The sequence below is a fragment of the Sciurus carolinensis genome, chromosome X, assembly GCF_902686445.1.
Source record: "Sciurus carolinensis chromosome X, mSciCar1.2, whole genome shotgun sequence".
NCBI lineage: Eukaryota > Metazoa > Chordata > Mammalia > Rodentia > Sciuridae > Sciurus > Sciurus carolinensis.
This window is the reverse complement of record NC_062232.1, coordinates 60,401,461-60,424,777: the sequence shown is the minus strand read 5'-3', so window position 1 is coordinate 60,424,777 and position 23,317 is coordinate 60,401,461. Positions and strand designations below refer to the sequence as shown.

The window sequence follows — 23,317 nt, the reverse complement described above, 5'->3', positions numbered from 1 at the left end:
AAAATGTGGTCCAAACAGATTTTAGCAGTCAAAAAACTGTAGGAATGCATGCGATACTTTATTAACTCATTGGTTTAAATGTATTAAATAAAGTTGTGACTGAGGTTGTATATGGAGCAATCAATCTAGGCAGAAAATGGCACAGATAGTTTTAATGAATAAATAAAATATTTTCTGAATTAGTGCCATTATATAAAAACATGCATCACATCACATGCACTCACAGATATTCAAGCAAAGAGATTACATTTTAAGCCCTTAAAGCTCAAGTTTGCAAAATATACTAGAACACAATTTTGTGTTTAAGTTGTCTGTGTTGGGGATGAATACCATGATACTTTTGAGATATTTGGGGTGTTTCTGAACTGTTTCCCAAGGACAGAAAGAAGTCTCATAGATGTTTCAAGTTATAAGGATGTTAATTCCTATAACTCATACTAATATTAAAAAGCTTTTCCTCTTCAATCTACCTTGTTCAAGTAGTGTATTCTTTCTAAAAAAAAAAAGGTGGGATCACACTGTTCTCATGTATACTTTTCAATGTTTGAATAATTCAATAGTGTCCACTTGTTTTCAATTTATATTATGTTTCTCTCAAGATAAAGTGAAAAAATTGGACCCATTGCTGAGAAACAGGTGTGCAACTTTTTCTGTTGCTCATCACTTTATGCAAAGAAAGATTTACTCACGAGGTCTATAAAACAAAATTTCCATTTAGACAGATAATATAGGCATGAATAATTCCTTCAGAAGGATCATTTTGAGGATATAGGGAAGGGTGACATGTTTCTTTAAAACACACACCATTTTTTAATAAAAATCTTCAATATGATATAGCTAAACTGTTAGAGCATAAAGATGACCCTAGCTGGTTGTTTGATTACATTGTCTTGGAATCATCCAAACATTCAAGAGAGATAGTTTGAAGATCCTCCTTCCTTTGATGAATTTCCAAAGCATTTTCTTTGCATCTCACACATGACTGAAGAACTGAGCCTCCATGTTCTGAAAACTGATCACGAAATTCCGAAGTCATAAAATAATATACGACTGGATCAAGACAACAATTCAGATTTGCGAGACACAGGGAAATGATGTGGAAACATAGAGTGCTCTTAATAAAGGAACAATTTGAAAAGACATGTTGCTTCACCATCATAAAGAATGGGAAATTAAGATGGTAAGGGGTGAAACACACAATGAACACCACTGCACACATCAGGACCATCCTCAAAGCCTTTTTCCTTTCTTTCGTATTCTGAGGGGGAACTTGGAATTCTCGTAACGATTTTCTTGTTTTCCAGGTGCAATAAGTAATAATTACAACAGGTAATACAAACCCTCCAAGTTCAGCTGCAGTTATCATGCCAATGGAAGAAGCCATACTAATGTTGTGAAACCCTAAATCAGCAAAGCAGGATTCCGTGTTGTTGCCTAAGTTCGTGCTCCTCAGGATGGGAAGTGGCAAACAGGCAGTTCCCACGATGACCCAGATGGCAGCACTGATGCCCACGTCATACCTACGCTTCCAGTTTCTGGCCCTGAATGGCTTGAGGAGAAAGAAGCACCTCTGCAGGCTGATGCACGTCAGAAAAAAAATGCTGGCATACATGTTGAGATACTTCAGGTAGAAGCACAACAGACAAAGGGCCCTCTGGAAAGGCCAGTGGTGGTTGATGTAATAGTAAATCCGGAGGGGTAAGGACAGTACGTGAGCCAGGTCAGCCACAGAGAGGTTGATCATAAAAATGATGGCTTTATTTTTCTTGCTGATGAAACGGCACAGGACCCATAAGGCTGCACTGTTGGCCAGAAGACCAGGGATGAATATCAGGATATAGGTGGTTGCATAGAGGGAGTACTGAAATGGCATTTGAAGATCAGTGCATTTCACTTTTGTACTGTTTGTGTTGTTATTTCCCATCTTGAGGACCTATATTCCTTCCTTAGGAAAAGCATTAGAGTGATGACTTCTGCAGAAAATAGAACAAAAATAGAGTCAAGGCCATGTCAGTCCATGTTTGAATATGCAAATATATGTTTCTTATCACAGAAATGTTCAAGTGTGAACTTCTACAATTTCAAAAGATCTCATCTATGTAAACAGAAAATATCATGTCAAACCACAAAAGGAATGACAGTAGCGCGAAAGACATTTTCAGTAATCAAAAATATCTGTATTTTGGTAATGCCTTCAGTCAGGTTTTCTCCTTTGAAGGGAGTAATCAAATTCATAGAGCTAACCAATAGGTAAGACGTCATTGTAAAATAGCCTTTGGACATACATTCCAATACTTGTTTGAGGTTGTACTGTTCAGATTTACAGTCATCTCCATCTGCATATCCAAAGTTTAAAATTTAACTTAATTCTCTATCATCAACCCTGGGAGACAGAAAACTTAATCCAGTTGTTACTGCTTTTTAATAAAGGATTAAATGACTGCTAAGGCAAGTCTGTCAATCTTTGTAAATGAGAGATAGGATAGGGTTCTTGGTAAGAGCTGGAAAGGTCACTGGAATGTTGGGAGGATAAGGGTTTGGAACAACAGTGCTACTCAGGTAACTTTTGCCTCTCCAGAATTTGTTTGAGGACAAAATTAGTCTTGCTTGTATGTCGTAGCACTTTTCAGAAGCCCCTGTAACTAGAGTTCTGTGTTTATCAACAGCTTTATGGTAGCTTCAGACATTCACATTTCTTGAGACTATCCTTGTCACCATTTGAGGCAACTATCTGAAGGCCTAAAGTATATCTGGTAGTAGATACAGCAAAAAAGGGCTCTGTATCCTTCATCTCTCAGGACTTCTCCAGTGAAAAGTTACTAATGTGAATGGTCACATTTTTAATGATCATGATTCTTAGAAATTTCCTCCCTCTAATGAGTTAAAATTTCTTCCCCTATCATTTCAACCTAGTTAGGCCTGTGAAGGTCAAATAACATAAAGTCTACTCCCCGTTACACACAAAAACTCTCCAAATATCTAAAGATGACAATCATGTCCTCTTTTAAATCTTCCTTATCCAGGCTAAACACTCCTTCCTCATATGACATTGTCCTTGTTCTTGGTTTGCTTTGTGTCACAATGTTATTGCTTTTGGCCCAAAGCCATTACAGTATATAGCTTACTTTACCTTTTAAAATTAAAGCTTACTAAACGGTTGATATTTTTTAGGAAAACATTATTTATACATTCGATGGCTGAAACAAAAGGTAAATCAGATTTCAATACTGCTTTGTGCTTTTTATTGCCTGCAGAGGCAGTTAGTTTACTACACATTACATTTTATGGAATTAAAGGAACAATGAGATAGCTTTAACATTAACTACATAACACTCAAGTGCAATAGTAAATGCACATTTCCAACAACTCTTGAAATATGAACTTGTAAAACAATATATGATCTGTGTGTTTATTCAACCTTAAACACAACCAATTAAAAATTTTAAAAATGCATTTAATCTTTACACAGCAATACAGTGCCAAACAACCTATTTGATGCCTTTATTTACTGAACTGACAGTTCACTGAAATAAAACAACCAGATCATTCAGACAAACAACTACTTTGAATGATTTTTTTCACTGAGTTGACTCTTGCTGAATTGCTCAATTAGTTTAGTAAACTGTAAATAGTAAATTGGGTGGTTTATCCATTGAAATAACTAAAATAATTGATATTGTGTTCTGTATGTTCACTGTAAATCTGGAAAAAGTCTTGGACATGTGGACAAGAACTAGTCTTGAAATAAAATTAAGAATAAGGTATACACATGATCATCTTTGGTTTTGTTACAAAATGATTAGTGATTACTGAATGTTTATTTTTGACCAGATGCTATGCTAAGTACTTTATATATACTCTATCAATCTCTGACAGAAATTCTTTGAAACAATAATATATTATTGCTATTTTACAGATGAACCTGAGGCCCCAAGAAAGGCAAGACTCACTTCTTCCATGAAGACTTTCCTGTCCAAACCACAAGCCACTGACTTCAGAGTATCCCCAGTTCCGGTCATTTCTTTTAGGAAGAGTGCATTTAACACACCCAACATGATGTGGTGACTTACCTTTTCATGGGGTCTTTTTTATTGCCCTAAAATGATAGCAATCTTCTACATATTGAAGACTCATTCTCTTACTTCTTTCTGTCTACCAAAGTAAAGTATCTTGAGCACATTGTGTTTTGAGTACATTATAGGTCCACTAATTATTTGATGGGTGAATAATTGTATGATAGTTGGATGAATCTAAGAGACAGAAACCATCTCAAAGGAAAATAATACTTGAAAGGGAGTGTCTAGGGGATTAAAATGAGTTGTGATGTTTGACCTGACCACCAGGTGTCATAAGTATACCAATGTTCAAATATCTTTTGAAATTTAACAGAATTTATTTTAAAATTTCATTAAGGGAGAAATAAAGGGAGAGAAGTACGAGGAAGCATCCTGTGTAACTTCAGAAGCAGAAGTTTTAAGAGTATTTTACAGAGTTTGTATTTATTTTATTTTTCTCAGCCTCCATACTGCCTAATATACTTCCATAAACACTGCTTGGCATCTAGATTTATTATAGATTTCTAAAATATTAGAGTTGTTAAAGGCCATTAAGATCTTCTGATTCAGTAACTTATAAAAGTGAGGAAAACAAGTCCAGAAAAAAGGAGACTGAAATTTTCAAATTCACATAAAAAATTAGTGGCAAAGGCTGAACCAGTCCTCCTACTACAGAGCAATTTCCACTTTTCCAGGAACTTCTAAGATGAAAACCATATTTTTGTAATTATCTAATCATAATACAAATGTTCAGAATTGAGCCAATGCCAGATTTTAGACCACTAACCTTGACAGTGAACTGTTACAGCAAGAGGGATTAGTTCCTTCCAAATATTCTAGGACAAATACAGTATTTTGAAAATGAATATTTCTATTCCCCAATGATAAGATTGTGTAAGAAGCCTGCTTAAAATCTTACATTATTTTGTTTTTAAACGTTCATTATTTCTTCACACAAGAAATGGAGTTTCACATTAGAAAAAGAGATAAAAACCAACAAAACAGATTTTAGTAATATGAAAAGTATATATTTCAATCTGAGACTCCCATGTGATCTATTTTTACACACACACACACACACACACACACACACACACGCACACATATCCAGATTTTTCATTGTTATCATTTTGGATCATAACCTTCCAGATTTAATTTTTCTTCTATGTATATAAATCTATACATACACCAAATTTAATTTATATGCACATACATTTTCATAAACAGTTTTATTTATTCAATAATAATGTAACTATCCCTCCATGTCAGTAACATCTAAATACTCATTTTAATGGACACTTAAAATTCCAACAGAATTATATACCATGATTTATTAAGCTAGTAGACATTGAGGTAGATTCCCACTTTATCACTATCAGGAACAATACTGAAAACATTGGTAAACATCCTACTGGGCTTAGTGGTGCAAGGTTGCAATCCCAACAACTCAAGAGGCTGAGGTAGGAGGATTACAAGTTCAAGGCCAGAGGCCAGTCTGGGCAAGGTAGGGAGACCCTGTTTCAAAACAAAAAGTAAAAAGGACTAATGAGGTAGCTTAGTGGTAGAGTGTCCCTGGGTTCAATCCCTAGTACCACACAAAACATTGTAAACATTCTTTTTAGATAGATAGATAGATAGATAGATAGATAGATAGATAGATGAATAAATATGGATATATTTAGTTGTAGATGGACACAATATCTTTATTTATTTATGTGGTGTTGAGGATCGAACCCAGTGCCTCACCCATGATAGGCAAGTGCGTACCACTGAGCTACAGCTCCAGTACTAAACATTCTTACACATTCATTGTACATTTGAACAACTCTTCCCTTTGAATTATTAAAAGTGGAATTGCTAGGGTTTGATGGGTAATAACAAATTATTTTGCAGAAATGCATCCAAAAAATTCCAAAAATTCTCTTTCAAGAACATCACAATGTCCAATCTAGACATAAAAAATTGTGTCTAGTTGGAGGATCAAGTATATTGTAGAGAATTGTGACTCAGTCTTAATTTTTTTTTCAAATGACAAATGACAAAATTTGGGTATTTATGTTATGCAATATAATGTTTTGATATGTGCATACATTGTAAAATGTTGAAACCAAGCTAAATAACATATCAATCACCTCAAATATATATCATTTTATGTTGAGAACATTTAAAATTTACTCTCAGCAATTCTCAAGTATACTATACTTTTTTATTAATTATATTGTTAGGTTATGCAATATATCTCCAGAATTCATGGCTTATTCTTCAATGAGGCTCAAATATAACTTCTACCTTGTCACAAATCAATTCAATAAAGTTTACCATGTCCATCTTAACATTCAAATTTAAGCCTCAGAATCATCTAGAGGTCTATTGCACCTATAGTTTCTGATTTAATAGATCTGGGTTGGGGCCCAAAAATTTGCATTTCTAATTAGTCACCAAGTGATACAAGAACCACCGTTTGAAAATCACTTCCTTAAAACACTATTTATGCTAGCAAAGATTGTGTTTTATTTGATAACTAGTATCTTATCTCCTCACAAATATTATGAATCATGTAATTTTTTAAAAATTACAATTTTTTTTCCACATTGGACATGAATACATTCACAGAAAGTTTGTAGTCTAACTTTTGTCACTGTGTACTACCATCTGTAGTTTGGGGGTTTTTAAAATACGTTTATTTTATTTATTTTTATGTGGTGCTGAGGATCAAATCTAGTGCCTCACATATGCTAGGCAAGCTCTCTACCACTGAGCTACAACCCCAGCCCCTTGATCTATATTCATTTATTTCTCCTGTCTTGACCACATGGAAAAAAAGTGCTAGTAAAAGAAAACTAAAACAATGTCAATAATATTGCATTGTATTTATATTTCAGAAAAAGGCTGTAAAGATTCTATGCTTAAAACTTACGCACTTGGGAAAGCATGACAGTTCTCTTAATGCCACATTGAAAAGTTAAACTTTAATAGTTTTTTTTTTAACCACGAAGGATCCTTAAGGAGAGCATATTATTTCACTTCTGAAATAATAATTCTGAAATAAATTATCCAACTGATTCAATTTAGAAACTATTGCCAATGTTCAGAATGACCATTCTTCATGACTTTTGAATTTACATAAACAATGTCTCAAAAATTCAAAACTACCACAAAACATGTATTGTAATAAAACAAACTAGGTCATCTCAGAATTCCTAATTTCATTTCCTTGAGTGTCAGAAACTTGAAAACAGTAAGTTAAATCAGTGCGAAGGAATGCATTAGTGTTAAACTCTTTCATTAGCTTTCAAAATCTTCCTGCTAAGCCTTTTGCTTATTTGACTGATTTTCATTTGAAAGGGGAAAATATTTCTGATTTTATTTTCCCCAAAAAATTTTTTAAAAAGCTTATAAAGTTTTTCTCACAACCACCTATTTAAAATTCTTTTTCACCTGATACCAATATATTTTTAATTCAGTTTCTGGATTTATTTATTTTTCTTCTTAACAGTCAATACACTGTAGTGGTTCCAAATACAGGCTTTAGAGTCAGACAGACCTGATTTCAAATACACATCTCTCTGCAAAGAAGATGTTTGTCTTTATTTATCTGATCTACAGTTTTTAAACTGTATAATGCATACCATTGTTTTATACATTCAAAGAGGCAAGACAACTTATGCAATATATGTACCTGGTACATAGTTAAATCACAAGTGTTATTGTTCTAATTTGTTTTGTGTAGTTCTTCTGACTCATAAGATGAAATATAAATACATTTCAAAATTCAGCTTATATTTCATGTACCCTAGGAAGGTACTCCTGGCTATTCTAGTTTTTGTCAACCTCAATTTTCTGATCATTAATAAATAGTAAAAGAGCTGGGCGCAGTGGCACATGCCTGTAAACCCAGCAGCTTGGGAGGACAGGCAGGCAGATTTTGAGTTTGAAGCCAGCCTCAGCAACTTAGGTGCTAAGTAACTCAGTGAAACCTTGCCTCTAAATGAAATACAAAAGGGGGCTGGGAATGTGGCTCAGTGGTTAAATGCCCCTGAGGTTAATCCCCAGTACCAAAAAAAAATAGTAAATATTTTTGCCTATGAATAAACAGCTAGTTTGCAACAAAACAGAATTAAACACAATGAATCTGATTCCACAGATCATATTATGCTCTATTAATTTCTTGCTGGTACATTATTCGTTATTGTCTTTAGGGCACTGACCTTGAATGCAAGCCCCTTGACAAACACGTTCTTTTATGTCCTCTGAAACACAGCGTTGACTTTTCTTAAAAGTGATCAAGTTTGAATGATATATGATCACTCTGCCATATATGCATTCACACAGAGAATAAGTGTGAGTATAAATCTAAGTTGAACCTTTAATAACTTCACCTACTTATACCCTCAAACATAATCACCAAATATTATGATTACTATATTTTTCCTTTTTTAAATTTAACCACTACTTTCTGCATCACATCTATTCTAATTCAGGCAGCTGTCATCTTTATATCTTATTCTTATCGGTCTCTATTAATTCTCTAATTCCAATTTTTGTTTGATACTAATGTTTTAAGGTAAGACAGTTGAAATTCACAAGGAAACTACAAAGGAAATAACTCAAAAGTTAAAGAGACAACAAATAGGTTGAAAGAGTGCACAAGAAAAATGTCTACATAACACAAATGAAATCAGAAATAGAGGATTGAAGAAAATTGTCAAATTTTCATAAGACATTAAGAAAACTGAAGAGTAGCAGATGTACATCCAAAATTATTGGTCATTAAATATAAATATATTGAACACTACAATAAAAAAGGCAGTTACTGGTAGAATGGATAAAATAAACAATGATATTCAACCACATACTCCCTACAGAGGCACACATTAGATTCAAAGTCACAAGCAGATTGAAACTAAAGGGAAGTTAAAAGATATTTCATTCAAGGTGTAAACAAGAGCTAGAGAACTGAATATAGCTCAGTGGTAGAAAACATGCTTAACATGTGTGAAGCTTTGGGTTCAATTTCCCATACCATAAAAAGAATCTAAACAGACTCATTAATTTGTGGGGCCTGGTGGCACATACCTGTAGTCCCAGCTCCTTCAGAGGCTGAACAGGAGTTTTACTTGAGGAGCTCGAGGTCAGTCTAGACAACATAGCAAAACCCCATCTTAAAAGAATATAGAGAAGGAGAGAGAGAATTAAAGAGGCTATATTAATATCAGACAAAATAAATTTTAGATAAAAATTGCTATTAAATACAGAGAATACTATATTATGATAAAAAGATCAGTTGGTCTGGAAAACTCAGTAATTAAAAATATATAGCCTGAGATATATGAAGTAAAAAATGACAAATGAAAAGAGTAATAGACAATTCAACAATGATAGTTGGAGACTTCAATATTTTCATTAATGGATAGAATGGCTTGCTAGACAATTAACAAGGAGACACAAGACTTAAGCAGTAGTGTACATTGAATATTAATAGATAATGATAGACTACACCACTCAACAACAGCAACATATATATCCATCGCAAGTTCATATAAAATTCTTCAAAATAAAATATATCAAGTCATAAAAAGCCTTGATAAATTTTAAAGAATTTATATTACATAAAGTATGTTCTTTGATCATAATGGAATAAAGTAAAGATGAAATCAGAGAAGGAAGCTTTGGAAATGTACAAGTATGAGGAAATTAAAAAACACTCTTAGAAAACAAATTGACCTAAGACAAAAATTGCAACAGAAATTAGAATATATTTTTGTATGAATGACACTAAAAACATAATGTACAAAAACTTATTGGACAAAGGAAATTAAATTAAATTAGAAGGAAATTTATAGCTTAAAAGATATATTTAAAAAGGACAAAGAACTCGGGTCAATAACATAACCTTTAACCTTAGGAAAATAAACCCAAACAAGCAGACCAAAATAAATAACAAAGATTAGAGCATAAATAAATGAAATATATAAAAGACAAATAATAGAGAAAGTCAATGAAACCAATATTGTTCCTTGAAAGAATAAACAAAATGGATGAACCTTTAACTAGATTGACTGATAAAGAGGAGAGAAAACACAAATTACTAAAATCAGGTTTGTAAGTGAGGACACCATTACTGACTAATATAATAAGAAAGATTATGGGGAATTATTATGAACAACAGTATGCCAAAATTTTGACAGATAACTTTATAGAACAGCACACACTACTGAATCTGAATTAAAAACAAAAGCTTAATTTTTAAAAATGACTTTAAAAACTGAATGAACTTATAATAAGTGAAGAAAATAAATTAACAATCATAAAACATCTCTCAAAGAAAAGTCTAGGACCAGATGAATTCACTAATGGATTATACTAAACTTCTAAAGGATAATTAACACTATTCATAAACTTCCAAAAATAGGACAGGATGGGACATTTCCCAACTCATTCCACAAGAAGGATAGCATTACTCTGATGCCAAAGCCAGCCAAAGATATCACAGGAAAAGGAAATGACAGACTAATAACACTACAATTATAAATAACAAAATCCTCACTAAAATACTAGCCAATTGAATTCAGCAACATATAAAAATGACTACAATATGACTAAGGTTGGTTTAATGTCTGAGGATCAATCAATGTAATATAGTATGTTAACAAAACAAAATCCAAAAGCCACATACTCATATCGGTGGCTGTACAAAAGGCATGTGATAAAATCTAACACCCTTTTTATGATTAAAACCACTCAAGAAGGAATAAAATGACTTTTTACCCAACCAGAAAAATCTACAGCTAATAGCACACTTAAAGGTGAAACTGAATGACTTCCCACTAAAAAAAGGAACAAAAATATTCATTTCACGATACTATTAAATATTGTATTATTGTTTATTTTATTAAATAAGACACCATGATGTGGAGCCAGTGCAATCAGCAATTAGGAAGAAGCAAAATTGTTTCCTTGTAGATTACATGAATTTGTATGTAGAAAATCCTAAATAGTACACTAATTTTTTTTTTCCTTTGTGATACTGGGGATTTAACCCAGGGGCTGTCTATCAGTGAGTTTTGTCTCAGCTCTTTTTTTATTTTATTTTTTTATTTGAGACAGGATTTTGTAAGGTTGCCAAGGCTGACCTGAAACTTGTGATCCTCCTGCCTCAGACTCCCTTGTTGCTGGGATTATAGGCGTACACCATCACTTCAGATTCTAAAAAATAATTTTTTGAAAAGATTAACAAGTTCAGCAAGATTGTAGAATACAAAATCAAAACATGAAACCATTGCATTTCTGTACATTAACAATGAATAAACCAAAATGAAATTAAGAAAGTGATATCATTTATAATATCTCAACAAGAACAAAACATTTAGAATAAATTCAACCAAGGATTTTTAAGAATTTTATGCTAAAATTGCTAAATATTGTTGAAACTAAAGGAAAACAAATTAAATGGAATGGCATATGTGTTTGTAATTTGGTAGACTTAACTATTGTCACAATGGCGTACAACCAAATTGGTCTACCCCAGCTACCATATTGTAGAAATTGACAATAATCCAAAAATTTCTTTGGAAATACAAACAACACAGAATAATAAAATGGACTACTTGATAAAATAACAAAGTTGAAGGATTCACACTTCCACATTTCAGAAGTCATTACAAAGTTACAGTAATTAAACCAGTATGGCACTAGCATAAAGTGATAGATATATAGATTCATGGAATATATTGAAAGTCTAGAAATCAGCCTTTACATTTATGGTCCATTGATTTTTGATAAGAATGTTAATCAAATGTGAAGAAGAAGGGATTGTCTTTTCAACAAATAGTGCTATAACAGGTCAATGTCCATATAGAAAAGAATGAAGTTTGTATCTGTGATGATCTTTTTCATAGTCAGTTTGGCTAAGCTCTAGTCCCCAGTTATTTCAGTCAAACACTAATGTTCTAGGATAATTTTTATCAATATATACTAATTGTACATGTTTAAGGGATGCAGTGTTATATTTCAGGAAATACAGAGTACACTGATCAAATGTAGTCTCTATTTACCCGTTCCTCTTCCATTTCAGACCTCTAATAATCACTAATCTACATTCAGATTGATTTTTTTTAACTTCCATATATGAGAAATCATGCAGCACTTGTCTTTCTCTATCTGGATTATTTCACTTAACAGTCTCTTCCATTTCCATCAATTTTGCTGCAAATGACAGGATTTTACTCTTCTTTATGGAAGGATAATATTCCATCATCTACCTATACAACATTTTCTTATTCACTGATGCCTTGATGGCTATATGGGTAACAAGATTGATCCTATACCTGAGCTGTTGTGAATAGTGCTACAAAACAGGCATGCAGATATCTCTAATACTAATTTGAGAATATTTTGGTGATGTAATGAAAATTCAAAAATCATTTGACATTACTTAAGGGAAATTATTTTAGATAATCTGAGTAGGCCTCAACCAGTCAAAAGACTTTAAGAGAAGAGTTGAGACTTCTACAAATAATTGCTGACTTCAGACAAAAGCTTCAATCTGTGAATTCAAGCCTGCCATTTCTAAAATCCTGACCTAGGGATGTCTGAATTGCCTGACCAGACCCTATAATTGCATAAAGATTATTTGCATTAAATCTCTTAATTTATATTTCCTTCCAGTTCTGTTTCACTGGTTGAATGTTGGCACTGATTTGAACACTGACAGTTGTTCTAGAGGACTACCATCTTAACAATGAATTTCTGAATTGCTTCTGAATTTTATGAAATTGATGTTCTCTCATCTCATTAGAATCAAAGGCATCAATGATCATTTTCCATGGTAACAAGACAGTAGTAGTCTAAGGCATGATTTGGCAATAGAGATAGACAAAATATTGCCATTGATTTTTTTCTAATCAAATTCCTAGAGAAGGTAAGTTTCTTAATGACCATGCATTTATTATTTGAGAACTAAAATATTTAAAAATGTACAACTATGAAGTATAATGGAATTGACTGGTTATTCCTAACTGTGCTAGAGAAAGTGGCAAAAGAAAAGACCAAAACTACAAATTTTCAGTTCACACTTCATATGAATTATCTATAAGCTTCTTTATTTCCCTTGAAAGAAAGAAAGCTTTATCTTCTATAGACATAGGGCCAAGAGATTTGGTTAAACCAAAACAGTATCATCCTTCAACTAGATGTATTATAGGGCAAATTAAGCTCCCAAACCTGCTGGAGATCTTCTCTTAAAGTTAGGTATTGCCTGAGAAAGAGTAGAAAATAAAGCTTGGACTGGGAAAATATGGTCAGATCACAATAAAGCTGGAGAGATTAAACACATAGATTCTTCTATCTTCTTTCCTGAAAAGAGGTCCTCCAATCTTGCCTAAGGATTTTATTGAATCTTTGCCTAAGAATCTGTAATGGCCTCTCTTGTGGTAATTGTCTCTGATTTTCTTCAAGACCTACCCCACTTACTGTATTGCTACATTGCCCAAAATATGTACTGTTAATCTTTCCCAAAGGGACCACTGCTCTTTTTAAGTGACTGCAAAATAAGGGAAACAAATCTAATCAGACTATTCAGTAGTTAATTAACATGGTATCTGAACTCAAGGTAATATTATTTCTTGATTTCTTGAATGTTTAAACTTCTTTCGGCAACTGAAAGAATCTCCACATTTTTTCCCTGACTAGTTTAGTGAAGCCTATCATGATAAGAATATTCAGGTAGAAGCCACTAGACTACCTCTACCTAGAAAATTAGCAAACCAAAATGTACATAACATTCTTGGAAGAATCACAAAGATTAGTGTAATCATAAACTGGGGAATAAAATTGATCAGATTATGTTATGTGCATGTATAAGTATGTTAAAGTGAATCCCACTATTATGTATGAATACTATGTAACACTACTTTTAAAAAAATCTGAATAAAAGGGAAAAAAGGAACTTGAAAGATGTAAGGGTGTTAATCCAACTATATTGTCATTCAACTTGCTTATTTGGGTTCAAGGGAAAGATAGATTTTGGAGAATTTAAATAGTGAATTATCATAAATTTAATCAGGTAGTGACTCTACTTGATGCTTCTGCTTAAATATTTTGGTTTTGTTTAGTTTTGTTTGCATCTCTTGATCTGGCAAATGATTTTTTCTTGATACCTGCTAGTGAAGATCACCAAAATCAATTTGAGTTAACAATACTATCAACATAACCATCATTGTCCTACCACAGTGTTATAGATAATTTCTAGCTCTATATCATAACTTTGTAGATATGAATTTTGATCACCTTTGCACAAGATTAAGGACATCACATTGGCCCATTAAATTGAAGATATTATGCTTATTGTTCTTGGTGAACAGGATGTAAAAAAATTCTAGGCATATTCGTAAGATAATTTCATATTAGAAAATGGAAAATATAAACCACAAACATTCTGGAGCCTTCTATCTGTGAAGTTTCTAATTATCAATAGTGTGTGACATGTTGAGGTAAACCGTTAATGATGAAGTGTAATTATTGTTATATTTGGTGTTTTCTCCCACCAAAAAGGAGACACAACACTTAATCAGTCTTAGTGAATTTTGGAGGTAATATATTATGCACATGTGTCTGATAATCCATCCTTGCTGTGATCCAAATTCATATCATAACTTAGTCATCAATGTGATGGTATTAGGAGATAGGGCTTTGAGGGACTGATTCGGTGGACCCCTAAAAATGTGATTAGTGGCTTCATAAAAGAGATCCCAGAGAGTTGCCTTGCCCCCTTCACCATGTGGGGACACAGCAAGAATGTACCCAACAATGTACCAGAAAGAGGGCCATCACCAGACACTGTGGTGTCTTGATCTTATATGCTGTCTAGCCTACAGAACTGTGAGAAATAAATTTCTGTTTTTATAAACTAACTAGTTTATGGTATTTTGTTATAGACTAAGAGAAGCCCATTTACTCAGTGACCCAAAAGCTGCTAGTTTTGAGTGGGACTCAGAACAAGATAGGATCTGCCACAAGTCAAACCTGCTATGCAAGCTGTTCTGTCACTTGGGATATATGACCCAGCAGATGTAGTGGTAATAAGGCATCGACAGAAGATCAAAATGCTGTATGGAGCATTTGTGGGACCCCTGTAGGCAAATCACAGATCCTTAGAATTTGGAACAAAGCCCTGTCATCCTCTGCAGAAAAGTACTGTTCTTTTGAAAAACACCTTTTGGCTTGCTACTAGGTCTTAGTAGAGACTTAAAATATAACCATAAGCCACCAAGTTACCTTGTTACTTCAACTGCCCATCATTAAACAGGTATTGCTAGATCCTCCAGGCAATAAATTTGGGCCTGCACAACAGTGCTTTATTATGCAATGGAAGTGATACATACAAAACCAATCTTCAACAGGTCCTAAATGCACAAGTAATTTTTAGGAGAAAGTGGCCCAAATGTTTATAGAGCCTATTCTTATGACATCATCTTCTCTATCACATTCCATAACTATGGCCAATTAGGAAATTCCTTACAAATAATTGACTAAGGAAGTGAAAAATCTGGTCTTGTTTACAGATGATTTTTGAACGCAAACCGTGTACTTGATTATCCATCTGGCTTAGTAGAAGTGTCAGGAGGTAGGAGGATATACTGAATCATGTCCTATAGCCAGTGGTTTGTGTGGATGATGAGAAATCAGAAAGAATGCTATTGGAAAATTGGTAACTAGGTTTGGGGTAGAAATACCTGTGTGGGTAGAATTCTCTGAATGGATAAAGAAAGTGAAAATATTTGTCTCATGTAAATGTTCATCACAATGTAACCTCAGTATAAAGGTTGCTTTTAATAAGCAAGTGTATTTCATGGTATGTGAATTATAAGTAAATAAAAACTCGTATTAAGATAACTGCAAAAATGTAGATTAAAATATACTTTAGAAGATCCAAAGTGGAACAGAAAGTTGTCTGAGTAACTTGGAATTATCCAGAGGAATAAAAAAGAGAACCAACAGAAAATAAACTTAAAAATTATAGACTTATGTCTAAATATCATATCACCAATTACATAAAATAAAATCTAAATATGTTTATTAAGAGAGAAATAGCATTGTAGACAGAAAAATATGACTAACTCATTATCTTATCTTACAGTTCTTAAACTCAGAAGTCTGAAATGGATTGCAACAGGCTAAATTGAAGATGTTGTTAAGGCTCTACTCCTCTCTGGAGAGTATAGGGGAGAATCAATTTTCTTGATGTTTCCAGCTTCTTAGAGGCTTTTTGCATTCTTTGGCACGTGACCCTTTTTCTCCTTCAATGTTAACAATAGTCAGATATCATCAATATGCTTTCTCTTCTTCTTCTCCCTACCATTTATAAAGAATCTTGTCCATGGATTACATTGGATCCATCTGGAAAATTGAGAAATAATGTGTCCTTGTCAGGTAACTTAACATTTATAGATTCTGGGGATTAGGATGAGGAAATCATCATGGCCCATTTATCTATCACATTAAACTATATGTTTTCTACAAGAAACTCACTTATGAAGCTACTATCACCCTGATACCAAAACCAGACAAAGATTCATCAAGGAAAGAAAACTTCAGACCAATATCCCTCATGAACGTAGGAGCAAAAATTCTTAATGAAATACTGGCAAATCACATACAAAAACATATTTAAATGACAGTGCACTATGATCAAGTGGGGGTCATCCAAAGGATGCAAGGTTGGTTCAACATACAGAAGTCAATAAACACATATCATCTCATCAATAGACTTAAAGAAAAGAATCACATGGTTATCACAACAGACGCAGAAAAAACATTTGACAAAATAAAGAATTCATTATGTTCAAAACACTAGTAAAACTAGGGATAGTACGAACATACCTCAAGCTATATACGTTAAACCCAAGACCAACATTATTTTAAAGGGAGAAAAATTGAAAGCATCCCCTCTAAAAACTGGAACAAGACAGGGAGTCCTAAAAACTTTAGTCAGAGCAATTAGACAGAAGAAAGAAATTAAAAGGATAAGAATAAGAAAAGAAGATCTCAAACTATCTCTAATTGCTAATGACATGATTCTATATTTAGAAGACCAAAAAACTGCACCAGAAGATTTCTAGAACTCATAAATGAACTCAACAAAGTAGCAGGATATAAAATTAACACCCATGAATTAATTGTGTTACCATATAGAAATGATTATTTAACTGAAAGAGAAATTTAGAAAATTATTCCATTCACATAGCATCAAAAAATACTTGGGAATCAATTTAACAAAAGAGGTGAAAGCCTCTACAATTAAAAATACAGAACACAAAAGAAAGAAATTGAAGAAGACCTTAGAAAATGGAAAGATCAGTCATGTTTTTGGATAGGCAGAATTGATATTGTCAAAATGGCCATAGTACCCAAAGTACTATACAGATTAAATGCAATTCCTATTAAAATTTCAATGACATTCTCCATAGAAATATAAAAAGCAGTCATGAAATTCATTTGGAAAAATAAAAGGCCCAGAATAGGCTAAGCAATCCTCAAGGAGAAAAGTGAAGCTGGAGGCATCACAACATCCAACCTTAAATTATACTACAGAGGTATAGTAACAAAAATGACATGGTATTGATCCAAAACAGATATAATGACCAATGGTACAGAATAGAAGACACAGAGACAAACCCACATAAATGCAGTTATCTCATACTAGACAAAGGCCCCATACACATGCATTGGAGAAAATATAGCCTCTTCAATAAATGTTCTGGGAAATTTGGAAAACCACATGCAGCAAAATGAAATTAGACTACTGTGTCTCATCCTATACAAACTTGGCTCAAAGTGAATCAAGGACTTGTGCATTAGACCAGAGACCCTGTTCCTATTAGAAGAAAAAATTTGGCCAAAATCTCCATCATGTTGGTTAGAAACTGAATTCTGGAACAAGATGCCTAATGCACAAGAAGTGAAATCAAGAATCAATAAATGGGATGGAATCAAGCTAAAAAGATTCTTCTTAGCAAAGTAAAAAATCAAGAACATGAAGAGAGAGCCTATGAAATGGGAGAAAATCTTTGCCACCTGCATCTCAGATACAGCATTAATCTCCAGAATATATGAAGAATTCAAAAAACTTAACGCCAAAAAAACAAATAACCCAATCAATAAATGGGCAAAGGAACTAAATAGGTTCTTCACAGAAGAAGAAATAGGATCGGTCAACAAATACATGAAAACAAATGTTCAACATCTCTAGCAATTAAAGAAATGAAATTAAAACTACACTGACATTTCATCTCACTCCAGTCAGAACAATTATCAAGAATACAAGTAACAATAAATGTTGGCAAGGATGTAGTTGAAAAGGTACACTCACACACTGATGGTGGGACTGCAAATTAGTGCAACCACTCTGGAAAGCAGTATGAAGATTCCTCAGAAAACTTGGAATGGAGCTACCACTTGACTCAGTTATCCTACTTCTTGGTATATACCCAAAGGACTTAAAATCAGCATACTATAGTTACACAGCCACATCAACATTTATAGTAGCTCAATTCACAATAACTAAGCTATGGAACCAATGTAGATACCCTTAAAAAGATGAATGGATAAAGAAACTGTGGTACATATACACAATGGAATATTACCCAGCCATAAAGAAGAATGAAATTATGGGCATTTGCCAGTAAATAGATGGAACTAGAGACTATCATGCTAAGTGAAATAAGCCAATCCCCACAAACCAAAGGCTGAATGTTCTCTCTGAGGGGGAGTAGGAGTGGAGGTTCACCAGATTGGACAGGGTGGAGTGGGGGGAATAGAGGAGGGTTGGGAATAGGAAAGACAGTCAGATGAATTGGATGGAACCTTCCTATCTTCATATATGAAAACATGACCAGTGTAACCCCACATCATGTATAAGCACAAGAATGGGAAGCTATATTCCGTGTATGCATGATATGTCAAGACACATTCTATTGGCATGTATAACTAAAAAGAATAATTTTTAAAAAAGGAAAAAATCTGCAAATTACAGTAATGCAGCCACATCAATGTTTATAGTAACTCAATTCACAATATTTAAGCTATGGAATCAACCTAGGTGCCCTTCAACAGATGAATTGATAAAGAAAATGTGGTGGGACTCCAGCACGGTGGAGCTTGCAGAAACTGAAACCCAGATCCATGAGTTTGCAACTAAGTCTGTGTGGGCTTTTCTGAGCCTAGCAATTCTGTGGAAGAACACAGGGAAAAATCCAGGGGAACATAGGTTAGAAAGGTTGAAGAAAGCCAGGTTCTCCCCAGCTCTATGAATCCTGAAGCTAATGGGGAATGACAGGGTGAGTTACAGCAGGTCAGAAGGTTGGAAGAGGGTTTGAGGGCATCTGGCTTTCAACTTGTCCAACCAACCAGTCTGGCACCCACTGAGGTCAGCACTCACTGGGTCCCAGCATTAGCCTGGTCCCTGATTTCCTCCCCAGTCTGATATCCACCAGTCCCCTGGTTCTGGCATCAGCATAACACCCAATAGGCCCCACCAGCTCCCCAGTCCCCAGTCTGCTAACCTGTGCCCAGACCCCAGCCCTGCACATGGCTGACAGCTTCATGGCCAGCCCTCAGATCTCAGTGCCTGGTGTGGATCCACCTGACACAGAACAGCTAGACCCCCAACATGGCTAGGCCTCACATGCCTCTTAGCCACCAGACCCACCAGATCCAATACACAGTTCTGCAACTGGCACACAGGTCCCAGTGCCCAACCCTCAGGATTGCCTAGGAGAGAAGTGCTTGATAAGAAATTCCAAGGGGCAGAGGTGGAATTGATCTAGTATAGAGACTAAATCACAGACCAGGAATTGTGGGGTCTGCAGGCATAAGGGGCTAAGAACAGGTTCCTACATCACAGAATTGGAAAACAAAGGAGATTCCTGAGGTGCAGTCTTCCAAAGTGAAACAGCAATTGCTGGGCCCTGGAGGTACACTGACATAAAAATCCCAGATCAATTGGCACACAGTGAAGAGACCAGACATATCAAGCCTACTCCCTGCCCACAGGATTTCCACCTCCAGGGCTAACCCTCCTACTCTAGCAACTCCAACCATCCTGAAGGTGGAGCTACCATCAAACCCCAGACAAATCATATTCCAGACAACCCCACCTAGCTGCTGAGAAAGGAAGCTGAAAAACTTTTGAACTTCAATGGGAAATATTGGTCAATTTTCCACCAAGATTCCTTTTCTTTTATCTTTTTCTTTCACATTTCTACCATATTTTAAACCAAGTATTTTTCATGCATCAGTTTACTGAGGACTGGGGTGTCTGAATAGTATATTACAGTTTTGTTGTGTATTCTTTTATCTTTAGTTTTTTTATTTCTTTTTAAATTTTAATTTTTAACATACATATTTTTCTTCTCACTTATCTGTTTCCTGGTATTCTCTTTCTCTCTTTTCTCCTGCTAACAGCCAACTTCCATTATTCATTTATTTATTTTGGTACTAGGGATTAAAGTCAGGGTCACTCAACCACTGAGTCATATCCCATTGTATTTTATTTAGAGACAGACTTTTACTGAGTTACATAGTGCCTCACCATTGCTGAGGGTGGCTTTGAACTCAAGATCTTCCTGCCTCAGGCTCCCAAGCTGCTGGAATTACAGGTGTGTGCCACTGTGTTTTGCTTACAATTTTTTATTCTGATTATCTCTCCTCTTTTCTCATAAATGTCACAACCTCTACCACTCTGTTGTCTATTTGTTCACCATTTGAAATTATAAACTCCTTTGCAAACTTATTGTTTATATAGACTATAATTGAACACATCAAAACTGTAGACACCTAAATAAGAACAACTTGGTTTAAGGCTGTATATTGTTAGCATTGGGTGCTGTTAAAATTGGTCTCAACATTAAAGGTGAGGTAATGAAAACCTTTAGAGACACTATAAGTCTACAGAGTACAAACTGCATTGCCTCAGATCCACATTGCTAGAGGGAAAGACATACAAATATGAAAAAACAAGGGAAGAAAGCACCCCGAACAAACCAAGATGCTCCAATAATAGAATTCAGTGAAAAAAAAAGTAGAAGAAATATCAGAGAAGGAGTTTAGAAAGAACATATTGCACTGATTAGTGGTGTAAAAAATGATATAAGAAGTGAAATCAGCCATAAATTTCAGGGGTGAAATATCATTTAAATAAAGAGAGATTCTGAAAAGAAATCAAGCAGAAATTCTTGAATGATGGAATCAATACATGAATTAAAAATTAGTGGAAAGCATCACTAACGGAATAGATCATTTGGAAGACAGAAATTCAGGCAATGAAGACAAAATGTAAAATCTTGTAAATAAAGTTGACCACACAGAGAACATGGTAAGAAACCATGAACAGACTCTCCAAGAATTATGGGATAACATCAAAAGACCAAATTTAAGTTTTATTGGAATATACAATGGTGCAGAGATACAAACCAAAGGAATGCACAAATTTTCATTGAAATAATATCAGAAATTTTCCAAACCTAAAGAATGAAATGGTAAATCAAATATAAGAGTCTTACATGTCCCCAAATGTACAAAATTAAAACAGACCCAAAGAAATGAACATTATAATGAAAATGCCTAGTGTGCAGAATAAGAATAGAATTGCAAAGGCTGCAAGAGAAAAATATCAGATAACATATAGGGGGAAACCAATTCTGATCTCATCTGAATTCTCAACCCAGACCCTCAAAGCTAGGAAGTCCTGGAACGACATATACCAAGTTCTGAAGGAAAATGGATGTCAACCAAGAATCCTATATCCAGCAAAATCAAACTTTGGATTTGAAGAGGAAATAAAAACCTTCCATGATCAACAAAAGGTAAAAGAATTCACAACTAGAAAGCCTACATTACAGAACATTCTCAACAAAATATTCCATGAAGATAAAATGAAAAAAAGTGAAAGCCAGCAAAGTGAGGAACTACATTAAATAGTCAATTGAAGGGAAAATTAATCCAAATTAAAAGTCAGAAATAAACCAAAATGACTGGGAATACAAATAATATCTCAATAATAACCTTGAATGTTAATGGCCTAAACTCATCAATAAAAAGACATAGACTGGCATAGTAGATTAAAAAATAAGACCAAACAATATGCTGTCTCCAAGAGATTCAACTCATAGGCAAAGACATCCACGGACTGAAGGTAAAAGGATGAGGAAAAAAACATATCACTCACATGGACCATTTGTGTAAATGAGCAGAGTTTTCTATCTTCATATCAGATAAAATGGGCTTAAAGCCAAAGTTAATCAGAAGGGACAAATAGGGACATTTAATACTACTTAAGGGAATTATACATCAACAAAACATAACGATTGTAAATATTTATCCCCCAAACAATGGAGCATCTACATACATCCCTTCTGAATTTCAAGAATTGAATAGACCACAACACAATATTACTAGGTGACTTTAACACACCTCTCTCACTACTGGATAGATCTTACAAACAAAAACCTAAGAAAGAAACTATAAGACAAAATAATACAATCAATATAATTTAGACTTAACAGACATATATCGAGTATTTCATCCATCAATGACAGAATACACATTCTTACTAAAATTCACCATGAAAAAGGATATAACACAATAGACACTACTGAAATACAGAAGAAAATCAGAAATCATTTTGAAAATTTATACTCCAATAAAATAGAAAATGTTGAACACATTGACAAATTTCTAGAGGCCTATGATCTATGCAAACTGAGTCAAGAGGATATAGACAATTTACACAAATCAATTTCAAGCAACGAACTAGAAGAAGCCATCAATAGTCTACAAATCAAGAAGAGCCCAGAACCAGACAGATTCACAGCTGAATCCTAGTAGACCTTCAGAGAAGAATTAACACCAATCCTCAAATTATCTCATGAAATAGGAAAGGAGGGAACCCTTTCAAACTCACTCTATGAAGTTAGTATCACCCTGATACTGAAACCAGACAAAGACACCTCAAGGAAAGAAAACATCATACTAATACCTTAAGAACATAGATGCAAACATTCTCAATAAAATTCTGGCAAATCACATACAAAACATATTTAAAAAGGTAGTGCACCATGATCAAGTGGGGTTCATCCCAGGAATAAAAGTTAGGTTCAACATATGGAAATCAATAAACATAATTCATCACATCAAAACACTTAAAGACAAGAATCATATGATAATCTTGATAGATGCAGAGAAAGCGTTTGACAAAACACAGCATC

General features: G+C 34.1%; 1 protein-coding gene across 2 annotated transcripts in view; it reads right to left on the bottom strand.

The window, feature by feature from the left end:
* Positions 1-516: 516 nt before the first annotated feature.
* Positions 517-23,317, bottom strand: part of LOC124972408 (putative P2Y purinoceptor 10) — a 36,053-nt gene continuing 13,252 nt past the window's right edge. The window contains exons 2-3 of one of the 2 annotated variants that reach the window (XM_047536804.1): positions 9,132-9,216; positions 517-1,973 (exon numbers count right to left, since the gene is read on the bottom strand). In XM_047536804.1, coding sequence (XP_047392760.1) covers positions 881-1,924 — 1,044 coding nt within the window. In that variant the 5' untranslated portion in view covers positions 1,925-1,973; positions 9,132-9,216 and the 3' untranslated portion in view covers positions 517-880. The remainder of the gene's footprint in view (positions 1,974-9,131; positions 9,217-23,317) is intronic. The other variant, XM_047536806.1, reaches the window with a different exon arrangement.